Source organism: Trypanosoma rangeli, assembly GCF_003719475.1.
Source record: "Trypanosoma rangeli strain AM80 chromosome Unknown Tra_15.4_contig_00290, whole genome shotgun sequence".
Taxonomy (NCBI): Eukaryota; Euglenozoa; class Kinetoplastea; order Trypanosomatida; family Trypanosomatidae; genus Trypanosoma; species Trypanosoma rangeli.
Genome location: NW_021706033.1, coordinates 8,773 through 24,118, shown reverse-complemented (window position 1 = coordinate 24,118; position 15,346 = coordinate 8,773). Strand labels below are relative to the sequence as shown.

At 51.4% G+C, this 15,346-nt stretch overlaps 10 protein-coding genes and 1 non-coding gene across 11 annotated transcripts, besides 9 other annotated features; all 11 read right to left on the bottom strand.

Annotated features, from left to right (window-relative positions):
• TraAM80_07202 (uncharacterized protein) lies at positions 1-784 on the bottom strand (the record flags this gene model as incomplete). Its single annotated transcript, XM_029384007.1, has 1 exon — positions 1-784. A coding segment is annotated over one exon (784 nt), but the record flags the coding sequence as incomplete, so codon positions are not given.
• Positions 785-857: 73 nt separating this feature from the next.
• Positions 858-876: a microsatellite.
• A 105-nt stretch (positions 877-981) lies between these two features.
• On the bottom strand, positions 982-1,761 carry TraAM80_07201 (uncharacterized protein; the record flags this gene model as incomplete). Its single annotated transcript, XM_029384006.1, has 1 exon — positions 982-1,761. One exon carries the CDS (start codon positions 1,759-1,761, stop codon positions 982-984), a length of 780 nt encoding a protein of 259 aa, XP_029236171.1.
• Positions 1,762-1,939: 178 nt separating this feature from the next.
• Positions 1,940-1,988: a microsatellite.
• A 122-nt stretch (positions 1,989-2,110) lies between these two features.
• Positions 2,111-2,172: a sequence feature (A-rich).
• Positions 2,173-2,293: 121 nt separating this feature from the next.
• On the bottom strand, positions 2,294-2,364 carry TraAM80_07200. Its single transcript has one exon. It is a non-coding gene; the product is annotated as a tRNA-Gly (tRNA).
• Positions 2,365-3,201: 837 nt separating this feature from the next.
• Positions 3,202-4,017, bottom strand: TraAM80_07199 (uncharacterized protein; the record flags this gene model as incomplete). The annotated part of the gene is made up of 1 exon (XM_029384005.1): positions 3,202-4,017. The coding sequence occupies one exon, from the start codon at positions 4,015-4,017 to the stop codon at positions 3,202-3,204; it is 816 nt and encodes a 271-aa protein (XP_029236170.1).
• Positions 4,018-4,592: 575 nt separating this feature from the next.
• TraAM80_07198 (uncharacterized protein) lies at positions 4,593-4,985 on the bottom strand (the record flags this gene model as incomplete). The annotated part of the gene is made up of 1 exon (XM_029384004.1): positions 4,593-4,985. The coding sequence occupies one exon, from the start codon at positions 4,983-4,985 to the stop codon at positions 4,593-4,595; it is 393 nt and encodes a 130-aa protein (XP_029236169.1).
• A 90-nt stretch (positions 4,986-5,075) lies between these two features.
• On the bottom strand, positions 5,076-7,172 carry TraAM80_07197 (uncharacterized protein; the record flags this gene model as incomplete). The annotated part of the gene is made up of 1 exon (XM_029384003.1): positions 5,076-7,172. One exon carries the CDS (start codon positions 7,170-7,172, stop codon positions 5,076-5,078), a length of 2,097 nt encoding a protein of 698 aa, XP_029236168.1.
• Positions 7,173-7,252: 80 nt separating this feature from the next.
• Positions 7,253-7,570, bottom strand: TraAM80_07196 (uncharacterized protein; the record flags this gene model as incomplete). Its single annotated transcript, XM_029384002.1, has 1 exon — positions 7,253-7,570. One exon carries the CDS (start codon positions 7,568-7,570, stop codon positions 7,253-7,255), a length of 318 nt encoding a protein of 105 aa, XP_029236167.1.
• A 90-nt stretch (positions 7,571-7,660) lies between these two features.
• TraAM80_07195 (uncharacterized protein) lies at positions 7,661-7,990 on the bottom strand (the record flags this gene model as incomplete). Its single annotated transcript, XM_029384001.1, has 1 exon — positions 7,661-7,990. The coding sequence occupies one exon, from the start codon at positions 7,988-7,990 to the stop codon at positions 7,661-7,663; it is 330 nt and encodes a 109-aa protein (XP_029236166.1).
• A 227-nt stretch (positions 7,991-8,217) lies between these two features.
• TraAM80_07194 (uncharacterized protein) lies at positions 8,218-8,679 on the bottom strand (the record flags this gene model as incomplete). The annotated part of the gene is made up of 1 exon (XM_029384000.1): positions 8,218-8,679. One exon carries the CDS (start codon positions 8,677-8,679, stop codon positions 8,218-8,220), a length of 462 nt encoding a protein of 153 aa, XP_029236165.1.
• A 236-nt stretch (positions 8,680-8,915) lies between these two features.
• Positions 8,916-8,955: a microsatellite.
• Positions 8,956-9,074: 119 nt separating this feature from the next.
• Positions 9,075-9,111: a microsatellite.
• A 262-nt stretch (positions 9,112-9,373) lies between these two features.
• Positions 9,374-9,426: a microsatellite.
• A 27-nt stretch (positions 9,427-9,453) lies between these two features.
• Positions 9,454-11,430, bottom strand: TraAM80_07193 (mitochondrial ATP-dependent zinc metallopeptidase; the record flags this gene model as incomplete). Its single annotated transcript, XM_029383999.1, has 1 exon — positions 9,454-11,430. The coding sequence occupies one exon, from the start codon at positions 11,428-11,430 to the stop codon at positions 9,454-9,456; it is 1,977 nt and encodes a 658-aa protein (XP_029236164.1).
• Positions 11,431-11,955: 525 nt separating this feature from the next.
• TraAM80_07192 (transportin2-like protein) lies at positions 11,956-14,781 on the bottom strand (the record flags this gene model as incomplete). The annotated part of the gene is made up of 1 exon (XM_029383998.1): positions 11,956-14,781. The coding sequence occupies one exon, from the start codon at positions 14,779-14,781 to the stop codon at positions 11,956-11,958; it is 2,826 nt and encodes a 941-aa protein (XP_029236163.1).
• A 30-nt stretch (positions 14,782-14,811) lies between these two features.
• Positions 14,812-14,848: a microsatellite.
• A 348-nt stretch (positions 14,849-15,196) lies between these two features.
• Positions 15,197-15,229: a microsatellite.
• A 72-nt stretch (positions 15,230-15,301) lies between these two features.
• Positions 15,302-15,346: a microsatellite.

Genomic DNA, 15,346 nt, shown 5'->3' with positions numbered 1-15,346 from the left:
GCGCCACGGGCGGCCAGCGCACCAGCACCGACAGCGTATTCCCTAACCCCACCTCCCACCACTGCCGCACGGGGACGCCCGAGGCCAAATTCACCGTAATAGTCAGGCAGTCTATAATAGATTCACGGGTAGGCTCAGCTAACTCCTGGGACCGCTCACCACCCGCCGCAGTGTAGAGGTCAAAGAGCGCTTGAATCGTCTCCACCAAAATCACACTGGTGTTAGCGGAGAGAGCCCGTTTGGGCTGCTTCATGCGATGCAGCGGCACATTGCCGAGATGTGGATCCATAAGCCGCACAACGAGCGTGGAGAGCAGACGCACCTTACGTGGATGTTTGGCAAGTTGCGCCTGTGGTGGACAGACCTGCTCCATGAAGTGCGGATACCGCTCTGGCCACTCATACAGCATGCACTCCGTGATGAGGTCGACCAGGTCGCCGCAGAGCAGGCGACACAGCGAGGGCTCATTGAGGTACCACATCATAATATCACTATAGGGGACCTTTTCTGCAGCGAGACGACCCGACGCCACGGCACGTCTCAAAAGGACGGCGCCGTAGGCTTGCACTGCGACGCCGTGGTCCGAAACACGCAGTAGGCCCACACCAATTTGAAGTATTTCCTCGGGACCCATTCGATCCTCCGCCTCCAGGACGTCCATGGTGGCAGCGCGACGCGTCTCATTGTCCTGGGCCGTGTACATTGTGGCGAGCTTGCGGATGAAGGTCTCGATGCTCATCACTGATGCTAACTGGTGCGCAGACGACGACAATGGTGCATGCATCGCAGCAGGAGAAGAGAAAAGAGCAAGAGAGGCCAGGGCAGGGGGAGAAGCAACCAAAGGTATATATATATATAGAGAGAGAGAGGGAGAGAAACGCAAAAAAGAGGAACCGGCAAACAACCTCGGCCTTCTTCACAGACAGAAAAGCCCTCTCTCCTGTGACATGGCGTATTGATAGGCGGGTGGGCATATTCGACTCAGCGGTGCGAGGCTGGTGGTTCACGGGGACGCAGCGAGAGGTCCCTGCCGGCTTTGCCCACCACGCGGCAATCCCCACAATCCTGCACGGGGGTATTCCAGTCGAGCCGCCGGCAACGGCCCCAATCCACCGGCTCCATTACCGTTGTCTGGCCGTCATACACCCAACGGCTCAGGTCGCTCATGGTGAAGACACAGCGGTAAAACGACGCCCCACGCACGTCCCAATCGGTCAAGTTAGCGCGGCAGAAAACACACTGAGAGAAACGCCCGCGACGAGCATTCACATCTGCCGCGTCGGCTGCCAGGAACGTGCAGGAATGAAACTGGGCGCCCGCCAGACTACACCCTTGCATTCGTGCCAAGTTAAAGGTGCCATGATCCACAAAGGCACCAGTAAAGTTGGACCCGGAGAGGTCGCAGCGGTTAAACGTGCCTGACAGACGCGTACAGGCGAGGTCGATGCCTACGAGACGGCGGCCCTCCATAAGGGTGCCAACATCAGGCCATTCGGGTACCGGTTTCCCGCCCGCACGTGTCTGAGGCGAAGGTTCAAGGGCTCGCAGCACGGCGTCACGCACAAACGGCATCATCTCTTTTTCTGTGTCCAGTGGGTTGCCCAGTAGCCGCGACGCTGGCGACGGTGCCGCTGATGCATGATGGCCGGGACGCGTCGAGAGAGACGCCTCAAATGGCAGGGAAAGCAGGGCGGCTTTCCGTTGCAGGTTCAGCGCATCCAAAACCTGCGTCATCGCCGCGCGGCGCATGCGTCGCTCCATCGCGCCACAACTCTGCGACACACCCCGCCACCACCATCACCAGCGCAAGTGAAGAAGTGGGAAACCAAAGAGTAGAGGAGCAGCACAGTTACGCCCACCACATGCAACACGGCAGAGAACACAGTTGCACTTCAGAGCCAAAAAAGCCCAGCGATGGGAGGGGAGAAGAACTGCTGAGAAACAAAAAAAAGGCAAGGGAAAAACAAACGAACAAACAAACAAAAAAAAAGGTGACGAATGGTACAACCCCAATCCGCCTCTCTTCAGTGCAAGTACACACGTGCACAGGTGATACCAAGCACATCTCGAGGCACTCTGTTGTTGTTGTTCTTCTTTGTTTGCCGTGTCTTCTTTTTTTTTTCTACGGTTTTACTCTTTTCACTTTTTCATGTGCCTTTTTTTTTCTTTTTTGCTTCCCACGTATCTACGGGAAACAGAAAAATAAAATAAAAAATAAACAACAAACAGGCGCGCACACACACGCACTGTGGCAGAGAGGTGTGAGGGTATGGGGGAAAAAACGAAAAAGAGCTGCGCAGTCCGGGAATCGAACCCGGGCCTCCCGCGTGGCAGGCGAGAATTCTACCACTAGACCAACTGCGCTTGGCGTTTGAAGGACGAATCGATCCCACAGCTGCCACTGTTTTCTCATCCTTCCCCCTCCACACCCAACCCGAGCACACAGAGAGACCGGCCGCCATGGAATGAAAAGAAGACACAACAACAACCCAAAGAGAAGATGGGGAAAAAGGAAAAGAAAAAGGAGTAAAAATTTGTATAAAAATGAAACATAAAATGTATTAAATGTATAATTCTCTTGCGTTTGCTCTACATCCAATCTAATTGCGCGGAGTGGCTGCCAAGGGAACGTGCAGACAGTGGTGAGAGAGAAGGGCGGGTGAGTTTTCTAGGGGTGTGACGTGTGCAGTCTTTTAGTATTTCTTCGTTTTTTGTTTTTCTCCCGTCTCTGCTCCAGGGCGTGGGTGAATTTTACTTATTTTTCTTCGCATGGACCGCCCACACCGCGCGGGTGGTGTGGGGAACACCTTGTCGCCATCTCAGCGGGAGACGCGTGGTCGCTCTGTCCGCCAGGAGCGGCGCGTCATATGCGGAGCTCGCTGGGAGACCGGCGTGTCGCCGTAGCTACGAACCGCGGCGGGGTCCACAGACACAATAAAAGGCTGATGGGGCGACGGTCTGACGTTGTACGCGCATGTGTCGGGCGCGTAGCAGATGTGGCAGGCTGGCCCCGGCAGAGCTGCCTGGTGTACCGGGCACGCCGCCTGCGATGTCTCCTGCTGCGGCACCCCATGGCATGGGCAGGGGTACCCTTCCTGGCCGCCACCGGGAACGACGGCCGCCACCGTTGGCGTCGTCACGGGCGCCGTTGTGGCCGTTGCAGCTCGCCGCGTAGGAAGAATCTCATGGCGGGTCGTGGTGCTAGGCGTGTGGCTCGCGTGTGCTGGCAGCAACCGCGCAGTACGAGCGTCGTACAGTCGCGCAGGTGGCGCCCCCCCCCACCTCCAGCGCCCCCTGCCGCTGCTGCTGCTGCTGCTCCTCCTCTTCCTCCGCCGCCGCGCCCTGCGTCCCCCGCAGCACCTGCACCGCCTCCCTGTTCAATGCGCAGACGCCGCGGACAAACGCCGTCTTCATTTTTTCCTCCAACCCGTCACTGCGGCGCCGCTCCTCCTCCACAAGGCCCTTCAGCGCCTCTACTTCTGCCAGCAGCTCCGTCTCACGACACTTCCACCGCGACTCCTCGGCAAGTGTGAACTTGCACTCCCTGCGGGTCAAGGCGAAGAGGCGCCACTGCGTGTAAAAGTGGCGGGCCTGCGTCATATTTGCAGCGTGAGTCACGATCCTGCCGAGTTGCCGTTGCTGCCGCCGCTTTGCAACCCACCCCTGCCAATCGTGGAAGCGACGTTGCCACCACAACCGCCTGTGCGCCTCGCCCAGAAGCCGCACCAGGCCACGCGCCAGCGTCTGCTGCTGCCGGACGCTCGCCTCCGCGGCGCCAAGGGAGGCCTCCATCTCCCGCTTCTCCTCCTGCAGCGCCTGCTCGCGGTGCTCCGCCTCGGCCCGCAGTGACTCCTTCATCACTAGCAGGTGCTCCTTGAGGTACGGCAGCAGCAGCAGCAGAATATCTTCCCGCAGCCTCGTCGTGTGAGTGTCGATGCCGTTCCCCACCTGCTGTAGAAAGTCTCTGAGGGCCACGCCCCCGCCTCCGTCTCCCGCCTCCGTCACGCCTTCCATCATCTGCTTCTCTCCATACCCAGGGGGCGGGGAGGAAGAAGGGCAATTGCACCGTTGCGGCGGTGGACGGTGTGTCCGGGCAGAAGAAACGCGGGGGGAAAAGAAAAAGAGAAAAGAAAGAGAAAAGACATAATGGCTGTCACTCGGGCGGTTCATCCCTCCCCCCCCCCAACACACACAAACAAAGAGAGAGAGAGACAAAAAATAAAAAATGACACCAAAAGCAAATGACTCCACGTTTTGCCTTCTGTGGGATAATCGTGGAGCGCGGCTCAATTGAGGCTGCACCAGGCCACAAAGATCTCCACGGCGAGGGCCGCGACGTCAGATCTTACTGTGGCAGTACATAACGCTAGTTTCTTCGGTGTGAAGCCTGGCGACAAGACTACACTCCACACAGGCGGCTAGTTCTTCCCTGTTCCCACACACACACGCACAGAAAGTGGGACATATTCAGCGGTTTCAACGTCACGCGGCCGCAATAAAAACAGACAAAACGTGAGACTAATAGTCATTGTGGTAAAAGTAATGACAAGAATAATAATGCATCGATCACACACACAACTTAGCGTTCTCTTTCAGAAAAGTTCCTTTGTAGAGAAACTCGGCTGTGAATCAAGCGCCTCTCCGTTCATAGAGGCGTCTGCACTCTGCCGCTCCTGCAACTTGGCTGCTTGCTGAGGGCTAAGCGTGTTTTCGTGCGCCCGCAGGGACTCCCTGCGCTTTTGCAGCTCAGCATACTCTTTTGCGGCGGGAAGGGAACAGAGAACAGGATTCCGTGCCACGCGATTGTGCTTTACAGCATCACGATACAACAGGGAGGAACCATATGTAAAGGTAGGGTGCATCGGATCGGCCAAGTGTGCCTCCAGTGCGTGAATGGTGCGGTCGAATTCACGCCTATCAATAAGATGGGCCAACTTTTCCCGCACATTTGCCAACTCACGCAAAAGTATTTGCTTCTGTGCCATAGCTCCTGGCAGAAGAATTTGGCATATGCGTCGCAAGGCATCGTTGATTAGCTTCTGCCCCCGATTGCGGGAGGCAAGTGTGCCCTGGGTCTAGGTGTACAGGTAGGCTGGCTCGTACATGTCCCACAGCTTATGCCCCTCCGCCGCATCTCTGGGCTGAACTCGGAAGGCAAAATAGAGATGGGTCCAGAAGAGGTACGGGTCGGAGCCCTCATGTTCCTGCGCCCGCCATCGCAGCATGTTCGCGCGAAACACCTCCTCGGCGACGTCGTTGACGGCAGAAAAGTACTCCTCCAGCTCAGGCAGATATGCCCCGCCATGCGCGCGTTGTTCCATGGCCTTAAGCAACAGTTCATTTGAGGGCACTCGTCCAATATGCCCGTTCACTCTCGCTGTAATGCACTCACCGAGCGCGGGAAGGTTGGCGTGCACCAGCGCGAGGCGGTGGGGAAGGTCGGAAAAGGGCTCCAGCCAATACCTCGGTTCCTTAGCCGCGAAGAGGTTTTCAACCACAACCTCAACCTCCTGCAGGTGTCGTTCCACGTCGCACCCAGGCTCATACACCCGCATAAGATACTTCGCCTCCGTTAATAGAGGCGCCTTCCATGATGGGGGAAAACGCTCGCGCGCCATACGAATTGCCAGGTGGTAAAAATTCAAACACTTCTCACGGTAGGAGCGCCCCGTCTGGAAACGCCCCTGCCAAAACATAAATTCACTGTGCTCATTGTACAAGTCGCCCATATACCGCATCCACAGGTGCTCGGCAGTTTCCTCCGTTAGGGGCGCCCCTTTGAGAAAAAGGCGGGCACGTTCTGGAAAGGGGTGGGTGGATGGATGCGTCTTCTTGTTCACATTATCCAGGCAGCGGTCGGAGATGTCCAACGCGAGGGTTAACCGACCACGCCGCTCGTTATACCACATGCACTCAGTCTCATCCATCACCGGGTACCACCGCTTCGAGGTGCCGGAGTGCCACAGCCCCTCCGCCTTATCCAGCTGGCCGACGATTTCGGCGTAGACGGTGTTTTCGCCGTCAAGAAAGTCCTTCCTCTCGCACTCATACGGAGGGTCCGAGTCGGGGATGGGAATCTGCACCACGCCGCTGGAGGCCTTGGCACAGTTCGAGAACCACTCGATGGAGTCCTCAAACAGGCTCTCCGCCCGTGTGCGGAAGCAGCTGTCGGCAAACTCGATGTACATCCGGTGCAGCTGCTTGGCGGCGTAGAAGCAAAGAGCCCCACGACACCACTGAAAAAACGCTTCCACAGCGGCATCGCGGGCGGAGTCCGTGATCCCCTCCAGACGCATGGGACACTTGAGCTTGGCGTCATTCACATGCCGCTTTAGAAACTCCAGGCTAGTCTCCAGCTGCTCCACGCTGCAAAAGTCTGTGAGACTGAATTCCCCGAGTTCGTTGTTGATCCAGTTCATAAAAGGCCTTCCTAAGGGCTCGTACTTGCGATCGCGAATCATGATCACGTAGCGTTGCGCCAGGTTCTTGCGGATGGAGTCAAGCTCAAGCGAGGTCATCTCCTGAATGAACTTCATAAAATTCGGCCCGAGAAGCTTGCACTTGGTGGAGGCCCGGAGCAGGATCTCATCCGCCTCCGACTTGGTCGTCTTGGACTCCGTCACGCGGTTTCCCCCAAAATTGTAGAAATCTGCAAGAAAGTGTTTCGTGTGCGCCTCAAATATCATGCGGAAGATGACCTCGTGCTCTGCGGGAATCTCTGGATGCTCCCCAACCTCCCCGCGGCGGAAGCGCTCCATGGTGTCCATCAGCATGCGCTCACACTTGCCCTCCGTTGTCACCTGCGTGAGGTTCCCAATCTCCGTCATGCGCTGCTGAAAGGTCTCGCGGTACGCCCGCCAGGTCTTCTCCAGGTCCGGTTTGCTAAAATCAACGGCGTCTTCGGTGGCCACGCCACGGTATGGGTCCGTGATAGAATCCACTTCCCACGGTAGCGAGGAGAGGAGAATATCGGGGTCGTACTGCACCTTTGCTTTCTTCAACCGTTCTTGCTGCTCCTTGCGCAACTTCTCAGACTTTTTCATCGCAGAGGCCTTGCTCGTCGCCGTCGTTTCTCCCTCCTTTGAACCACGCTTGCCCAGTTTCCAAAACAGTGGAACGGGCTTGTAGCCCTCCACCAGCTCCGGCAGCGACTTTAGTTTGTGCATCTTCATCTCGTCAAAGGCCGAAACACCATTGAAGGCCTCATCATATGTAATACGGTTCTCCTCCGTGAGTTGGGGGGGGGGGGAGGCTAATAGTACTCTACCTGTGCCGACTCTCTCACCTCCAAAGGGTCATGTGTCAAGTCATACGCCTGAATGAGGGGCTCCGTCTCCACAAGCGTTTCACGGTACCACTGTGGCATTTCCTCCATTGCACGGCTCTTTGGAACATTGTAGAGCTCTTCTGGAATATCCGGCTCCGTGTCTTGTGGACGCTGCCTCATATTAATGAGGCCTGAGGACGTCGTGGGAGCAGCCAAGGTATCGTTGTCACACACCTCCCCCTCATTCCGATCTCCGAGGGCCGGGACAGTCCTTCCCTCAATCTCCTGCACAACGTTTTCCATGGTATTCAGCGCGGAGGCACCATAACCCTTTTGCAGACGCCGTGCTGCTTGGAGGTATTGTGGTGTGCCTTCATGAGGGCAGGAACCGCGTCATACCCCCGCCTGCCTCGCCATGTCGGCGGTTTGCTCCAGCAACTCATTCTGAATATTTGCCTCTGCGGCAATGGCGGCCCCTTGCTCCACGGTGATGCCGGTAGAAAGCAGCTTCATCACAGCCCTTGGAAATCCCGAAATGGGGTCCACTCCCAAAGGGCCCAAGTTTTTGCTGCGTTCGAGGGCTTCCTTGGCGCCGTAGGCCTGAATCTTCATTTTTGTTCGTGCCACCTCCAGTGGGTCGGCGGTGCCTGAGAGGGCCTGATACGTTTGCTCGGGGTCAAGATCCACCACACTGGAGATAATCTCGTTGTAGAAATTGCCCATCTCCAGCTGACGCCGCTACTCTTCCTCGATAAGCGTGCGCTCTTCACGGAGACTTTCATGCACCGCCTTCCGCTCCCCTCCCTCTATAAGCCACGTACGCTCCTTGTACTTTGTGTCGGCCAAATGTTTCCAGGAGGTGTCAGACCACTGCTGATCGGAGGGAAGTACCCGACGTCTACAGTGTTCATCGTAATGGTCAAGATAATCTGTGTAGCTTTGTGGACAAATCATACGATCCTTCTGAATCTTGAAGGATCGATCCTTCCAGTGCGGGTACCACTCCTGCTCTCGCTCAATAGGATCCGAATGTAGAGGTCAAAACGATCGCGAACCTCCTGAATCATTTCCTCCGCAGTTGGTATCATCTCCCTTCGCCACCGCATCTCCCAAGGAAGTCCATCGACATCTTGCTGCTCCTGCAGCATGTCACGCCGCGTCTGCTGTGAGCTCTTCACCAGTCGCTCACCAGGGCCATACTCTCCGAAGCGGTGTTGCATCTCACGCTCTTTTTCCACGTCTGTGCGATTGCGACGCTCCTCCGGAACGTCTGGAACCATGACATACTCCATGTTGTTCATCCCAAATTGAAGATGCTGCGTTAGGTCAGGCGGCTCTACCAACGACATATGATTTCCAGAGGTGGGGCCCGCGTTTGGGCGGCTTCGCTGCATGCCATGGGACGGACCCATGCATCAACGGGCCTGGGGAAGAGATGCCCCGGCCGGGGAGCTACGCGGCGGCCCAGGGTTCAAGGTGCCCCCAACAAAACCTGAAAAGGATACCTGCGAGTAAACACGACGCATGCGTCACCCCATCCACACAGATCCAGCTTTAATCCTCCTTCGCCCCCTGCCTGGGAAGCGGGCAGAAGCGATTTTCAAAGAAGGCGTAGTAACAAAGCAAAAAAAAAAGTATGAGGGGTGAAAATTAAAATAATAATAATAATAATAAAATAAACAAAAATATGGACTCGTGTAACGTGTAATACAGAGAAGGCTCAAGGTGTGGAGTGCGGCCTGCGACAAAGAACACATGGCCCGGCGAAAGCACCGTTCGCACTTCGATCAAATCGGTTACTAGAGCCGTTTTCTTGTTTGTTTGTTTGCTTGCTTTTTGTTGTTGCTGTTCTCTTTCCGTATTTTTTTTTTATCCTACTTTGCGTTTCACACCCTGCTACCCACGTCTGCTCCTTCGTGCGGTCATCCGCAAGGCTTGCCGTTGTTGTGTAGGTGTAAATATATAGACATATAGGCACACACTAAAGGAACACCTGAACCCAACGCACTCCCCGCCTCTTCGACCGACACATAAACAGTAATGAGATACACATGTATAAATAACGGTGTGGGTGGGGGGTGGGGGGAGAGAAGAGAGAAGAGGAGGAAGAAAAAAAAAACCAGCAACATCAATAATAAAAACAATAAAAATAACCACAAGTTGCGCATTGATCCTTTGCTTTTTCACTATGAAATTGGCACAGGTCGACGTCGTCCCGTCATCCCGTCCGAGCCCTTGGGCGGTTTCTTGGCAGGAGGTTGAAGGCTCTCCGTTGTGACCTTTGCCGGCAGTACCTCCCCCTTCAGAATTCGTTTCAGTTCCTCGCCTGTTAAGGTCTCGTGTTGCATTAGGTGCTGAGCGACGGAATCCAGCTCCTTCCTGTGACTAAGGAGCATTTCTTTGACCTCCTTGTAGGAGTCTTTTAGGAGGGAGGCGACCTCTGTTTCTATTTTGCTTTTTGTTGCCTCTGACATATATGCGCCCTCTGGTGTGCCGGCGGACTCGTAGTCAACAAAACCAACCTCATCACTAAATCCAAAGCGTCGTACCATATTACGCGCCATTTGCGACGCTTGATGAAAATCCGAACTGGCACCCGTGGTCACATCATCTTCCCCAAGCAGAATCTCTTCCCCCACGCGACCTGCCAGGCAAACTTTAAGTCGCGCCAAACACTGTCTTTTCCTTTGGCTGTATGTGTCCCTTTCAGGAGCCTGCGCAACGAGCCCCATGATACCATTGCCTCGAGGAACAATGGTGGCCTTTTGCACAGGCTCTGCGCCTTCCTTCTCTAGAAGAATTGCCGCTATCGCATGGCCCCCTTCATGGTACGCGGTCACTCGTCGCTCCTCCTCCGGAATCACCTTATTGCTTGCTGTGCCCATCATCACACGATCCTTGGCGTACTCAACATCCTCCATGGTGACGGCATTTTTACGCATTACCGCAGCTCGAATTGTGGCAATGTTAACCAAATTGTTCAGCTCCGCACCAGTAAAACCTGTGGTTCCTCGCGCGATGGAGTGGGCGTTCACCGAGGCATCTGCCTTCACCTTTTTCAAATACACCTCTAACACCTCCTCACGCCCCTTCATATCTGGAGGGTCTACAGAAATTGTGGTGTCAAATCGCCCGGGGCGAGTTAGAGCCTTGTCCAACGCATCCGGGGTATTAGTGGCCGCCAAAACAACGACTGACTCTTTCGAACGGAAGCCATCCATCTCAGCCAAAAGTTGGTTTAATGTCATGCGAGAATAGGCGTGATCCGCTCTCGATCGTTTACCACCTAAGGCATCAATTTCATCAATGAAGATTAGGGCTGGGGCGTTTGCTTTTGCAGCCGCAAACAGTTCTCGTACCCGACGGGACCCGACACCCACGTACATTTCGTCAAACTCACTCCCTGTGGCGTAGAAAAAGTTCACCCCAGCCTCCTTGGCAATGGCCTTCGCAAGCATAGTCTTGCCGCACCCAGGGGGACCGACCAACAGTGCGCCCTTCGGAAGTCGCCCTCCCAGGTAATAAAACCTCTCTGGATCCTTAAGAAACTCAACAACTACTTCAAGCTCCTCTTTTGCCTCGTCACAACCACGAATGGAATCAAAGGTAACTTCAAGATCATTTAAGTCCACCGGCCTCACATCGGAAGATACAAACACGCCCGTGAGTGCCGCTCGGGAAACAGGTGACGACCGCACAGATGAGCTGCTTTCCTGTATTCGGCTACTCAATTCATCAATAAGGTTAAGTACACAACTGATTCCAATCCCAAAAAGCAGCAGTAACCACATTCGCGTTGCCCAAGATGTTTGTTGAGGGGCCGAGAGAACAACTAGCGGTCGCTCCTTGGTTCCCAACTCTGGCACCGTGGCACCGAGGAGGCCTGGAGTTCCCCGTTGCGTGTTATATACTGGTTGACCAGGTGGAACCCCTTGGTGTACATACGGTGGATAGGGTGAAACCTGCGGCTGCTGCATCGAGGAAGGGGAGGGCGGAGGAGGATATGCGGTCTGCCTTGAGTAGTCATGATAACTGCATCGTTGAGTAGAAATTGAATGTGGAATAATGACAGTCGTCAGCCGCCTGCCTGGGCCCCATTTAAAACGCAAGGCTAACGTCTGTTGCCTCAAGACGGACTCAAGCTGTCCATAGTAACGCCGCATTCCTTCTTTTTTTTTTCCTTTCCTTCTTTATTTTTCTCCTTTGCACTATGCGTCCGTATTTTATCCTCACAAAATGCTCCCCAAATAACAAATATAATTGGCTCCTTCGCTGAACCCAAAGAAAAACCCGCAAAGTGAGTAACAAGAAGAGTAATAACACGGATAACACACAAAATTGCGTATATCCTACATGCTTCTCATTCTCCAATGAGACGATAGCATTTCCTCGTTTTTCCCCCCTCTCCTTCTCTCACCGCCAAGAAGAAGAAGAAGACCGAAACAAAATCAACAGCAACCAACACAGAAGAACAAATACCTTTTTTTTTTCTTAAAGGGACCATTGACTCTCAGAGGCAGCTTACTTTTTATTCTCTAAAATATCAAATGTTTCTGGCGACCCATCCCTTCAGTTTTGTAGCTTATCCTCCTACTTCTTTTTATTCCGTTTCCCAAAAAAGGGAGAAAAAAAGGGATGATCTCCACTGTAGCAACTTGTGCAGTAAATCCAAGTTTCAGTGAATGACGTTAACTCATGTCGTACGTTGACAGTATCATCTCACGAAGATTAGGATGGAGCGCGCTCAGATGATCTCTCAATTGCTCACTGTGTTTGTTGCTATAAAAGTAGAGCATAGAACTAAGTTTTTCTCGAGTACCAGGAAAGTTACATGCCGCCTGTTGCCAACTGTAAATAAGTCGCATAACATCCGGAAGTATGGCGAAAGCAACTTCTTCAGCTGATAATAGGGCATCTATTAGATGTATTGTTGCCACAGATTTACCACATGTGTTCTCTGCCTGTGCCATTATTCGAGCGAGCTCTTCGGGACGCGATTGCGCCAAAAGCCCCGGCACGGCATCAAGGGCATGACATATATCGTACGCCATTTGTGAAAAAAGCCAACGTGAATCATTGTACGCGTCGCTGCGAAGCGCATCTACTGCAGCAGCAAATGCCATAGAGGCATCTTGGGGAAAGTCGGAAAAATATACTTCGACCATTAGCGTAATCAAACGCACCAGCTCCATTTTATCAAAAGAAAGATCTACCTCACGAATGGAAGAAGCAAGTGTAACAAGCAACGTGTCGCCCATTCCATTAGGATAAGCAGATTTTCCAATCGACTTTAACAAACGATGGAGTAATGTAACAGCTGCTGATTTCACGGATTTCTTGGGAATAGTAACAAGAAGTTGAAATGCTAGGCTTGCTAACGATCCTTGTGCTTGACATATCCATTCAGCGAGGACGGCAGTAGAGGTAACATTCAAAAAGTTGGAACAAGTAAGCATCATATTGCACAATAAGTCCTCATCGTCTCTGATGTCTCGCTCGACTGCATCCTTTAATGCGGCGTACCACATCCCAAGAATTTTAAAGGAAATTTCTGAATCTGGAAAACGTGTCAAGTATCCTGCGACAACACGATCAATTGAAAAGATATCCTTATCGACGTGTGTGTTTGGTACTCCGTCGATGTAAAGTGCCACATATGAAGCTTCAAAGTGTTTTACGCGTTCCATTCGATTACTTTTAAATGCATCTCCAATTCGTGATGTAAGTTGAAAATCTTCGGCAACAGCGAGCAAATGCAAGGCCAAGTCGCAAAGAAGTGATAGATTTCCATCGCAATATATTGGTAAACATGCGATGATTGACTCAGTTAAACAAGGAAAAGAGTCAACAAGGTTGGTCGTTGCACCCATATCATGCCCCGTTACAAATGCTGTATTTAAAGCAGATACCGCTGCTTGTTGCACGCGTTTACTTGTACTTTGCATTCGAGAAACGAAAGCTGCCATAATATCAGATAGAATTTTTCCATCGCATGTGCAAGCCCATTCCAATATTCGTGATAAGGACCATATAGCGACGCTAACCACAAAGATACCCTCTGAATCCGACAGAACAGTATCAATTAATTGTCGAACAATACCTGAAACTGTAAGTTCAATTTCCGTGTAACAACCGTTTGCAATGGTCCCAAACAGCACAATTGCAGCTTCCTTGAGTTGTCCATCAGCACTCCATAAAACCCTAATCTGCTCAATTAGATGTGGAAATGTATCTTTACCTGAAAAAATACAGAGAGCGTCAATACACCGTAATGCTGATGCGCGCAATGTGGCGGCTCCACAATCATCCTCCATAAACATATCTTCGGATATGTCTTTGCTTCCTTCATTCAAATGATAATTAACTGCAGTTACATCACGCATTCGATAGTCATCGTTTGACAATATGACATCCATCTCTTCAGTAGACATAGGAACACAATTCACCAGGGCCGGGACAAGACCTGGTAGCATTATAAGTATTGGTTCCATAAGAAGAGAAATAGGTCCATTACCTCCCACTCGATCATATAGTTTCAAGGCTGCTGTTAACAAATCCATGGCAATCGTCTTTAATGGAAGATTGTATTCCCCAACATCAACCCTCGAAGAAACTATATCTATCGTATGACGAATCCACCAATCGATCAATCTTGTCATTTCGACAGCGTTCATAGGAGTAAAATAGTCAAGATACTCAAGCATTAACACACACGAGCGTAATACTTGAATCAGTAGAGGAATATCACCCCCGCAACCTTGCTCTAGAAGTGTCGTACATACACCAGCAAAAGTACCACTCGCAGCTGTTAATCCTGTTTGCAAGGGGGAAAGCCCTTCTACATTCCAATCAAGTTGTTCCGCTTGCTCATAAATATTAAAGCACATTCGGAATGCGGCTTTCTGAAGATGTGCTTCGGTATTTTGATTCAATACAAGCGTTAAAACTCGATCAATGATGTCTTTACTGGCAGCACCAACCTCTTTTGGGAGATCTTCCATTAAATACTGAAGAGTGTAAAGAGCAGACAAGGTCCTTAAATTCCCCGCTCCAAATAGTTCGTCAAGAAGCAAATTTGGAATATTACCTATTCCACACTCCTGCCACCATTCAAAAGAGGTGAGAGCCGTTATTTTCACCACAATTTGGGCTGCTACTCGAGCAATTCGAGCATCTGATGGATTACGCAGCACGGATAAAGTACAGCGAGCCGCCTCCTTTACGGCTCCTAGACCCAGTGCATATTTGGAGTTCTCAAGATTATTCTTTAAAGTTATTCCGGCAAGTCGCCTATATTGAATCCAGGATCCATCTAATTGCAATCCCTCAACAGGACAAGCCTCCGCACCGAAAACATAGGATAGTAAAACGCAGAAAGACGGGTTTGCCTGATATTGCTGCAGTTCAGCATACGCCTTCTTAGAATTTTGAACACTAACACCATTGTCATGAAGGAGTCTCAAAACACTTTGTACGTCACCTGGAGTTGGACGATAAAGTTCCTCAAAATTCATTGTGCCGTGATCTAGCCCTTATTGTGTTCAAATAATAAGAACAATGAAAATAATCGTTATTATAATACAGACATCTGCATGGAAACAAAATCAAAACGAAAAAAATAATTAAAATATATGACCATTGCATTAAGAGAAATCAATAAAAAAAATGACAACGACAACTAAAGACAAAGTTGTGTTGTAAATTCCGCGAGAATAAAAAATCGTAAACATTGATAAGCAAAGCACATACCCTGAAAAGAAAGCAAAAAACTGGTCCAAATATTTCTCTCATAAAACAGAAACAATAAAAGAAGGTTGGGAATTCTGAACATCCTCCATACACCTTCAACCCTCACAGATCGACCGATAAGTTGCATCGGTTACGGCATTACATCACGGACTGGCTGCCAAAAAAAAAAACGCCCATATCAAAAGTAAAGAAAAGCAAAAAACAAAGAAGAAACACTGACATCAATAATCAAGCCAATAATAATAATACGCAAAAAATATTAAAAAATCGGCAGCAATAACAGCCATATATATATATATATATATATATATATATATATATATATATATA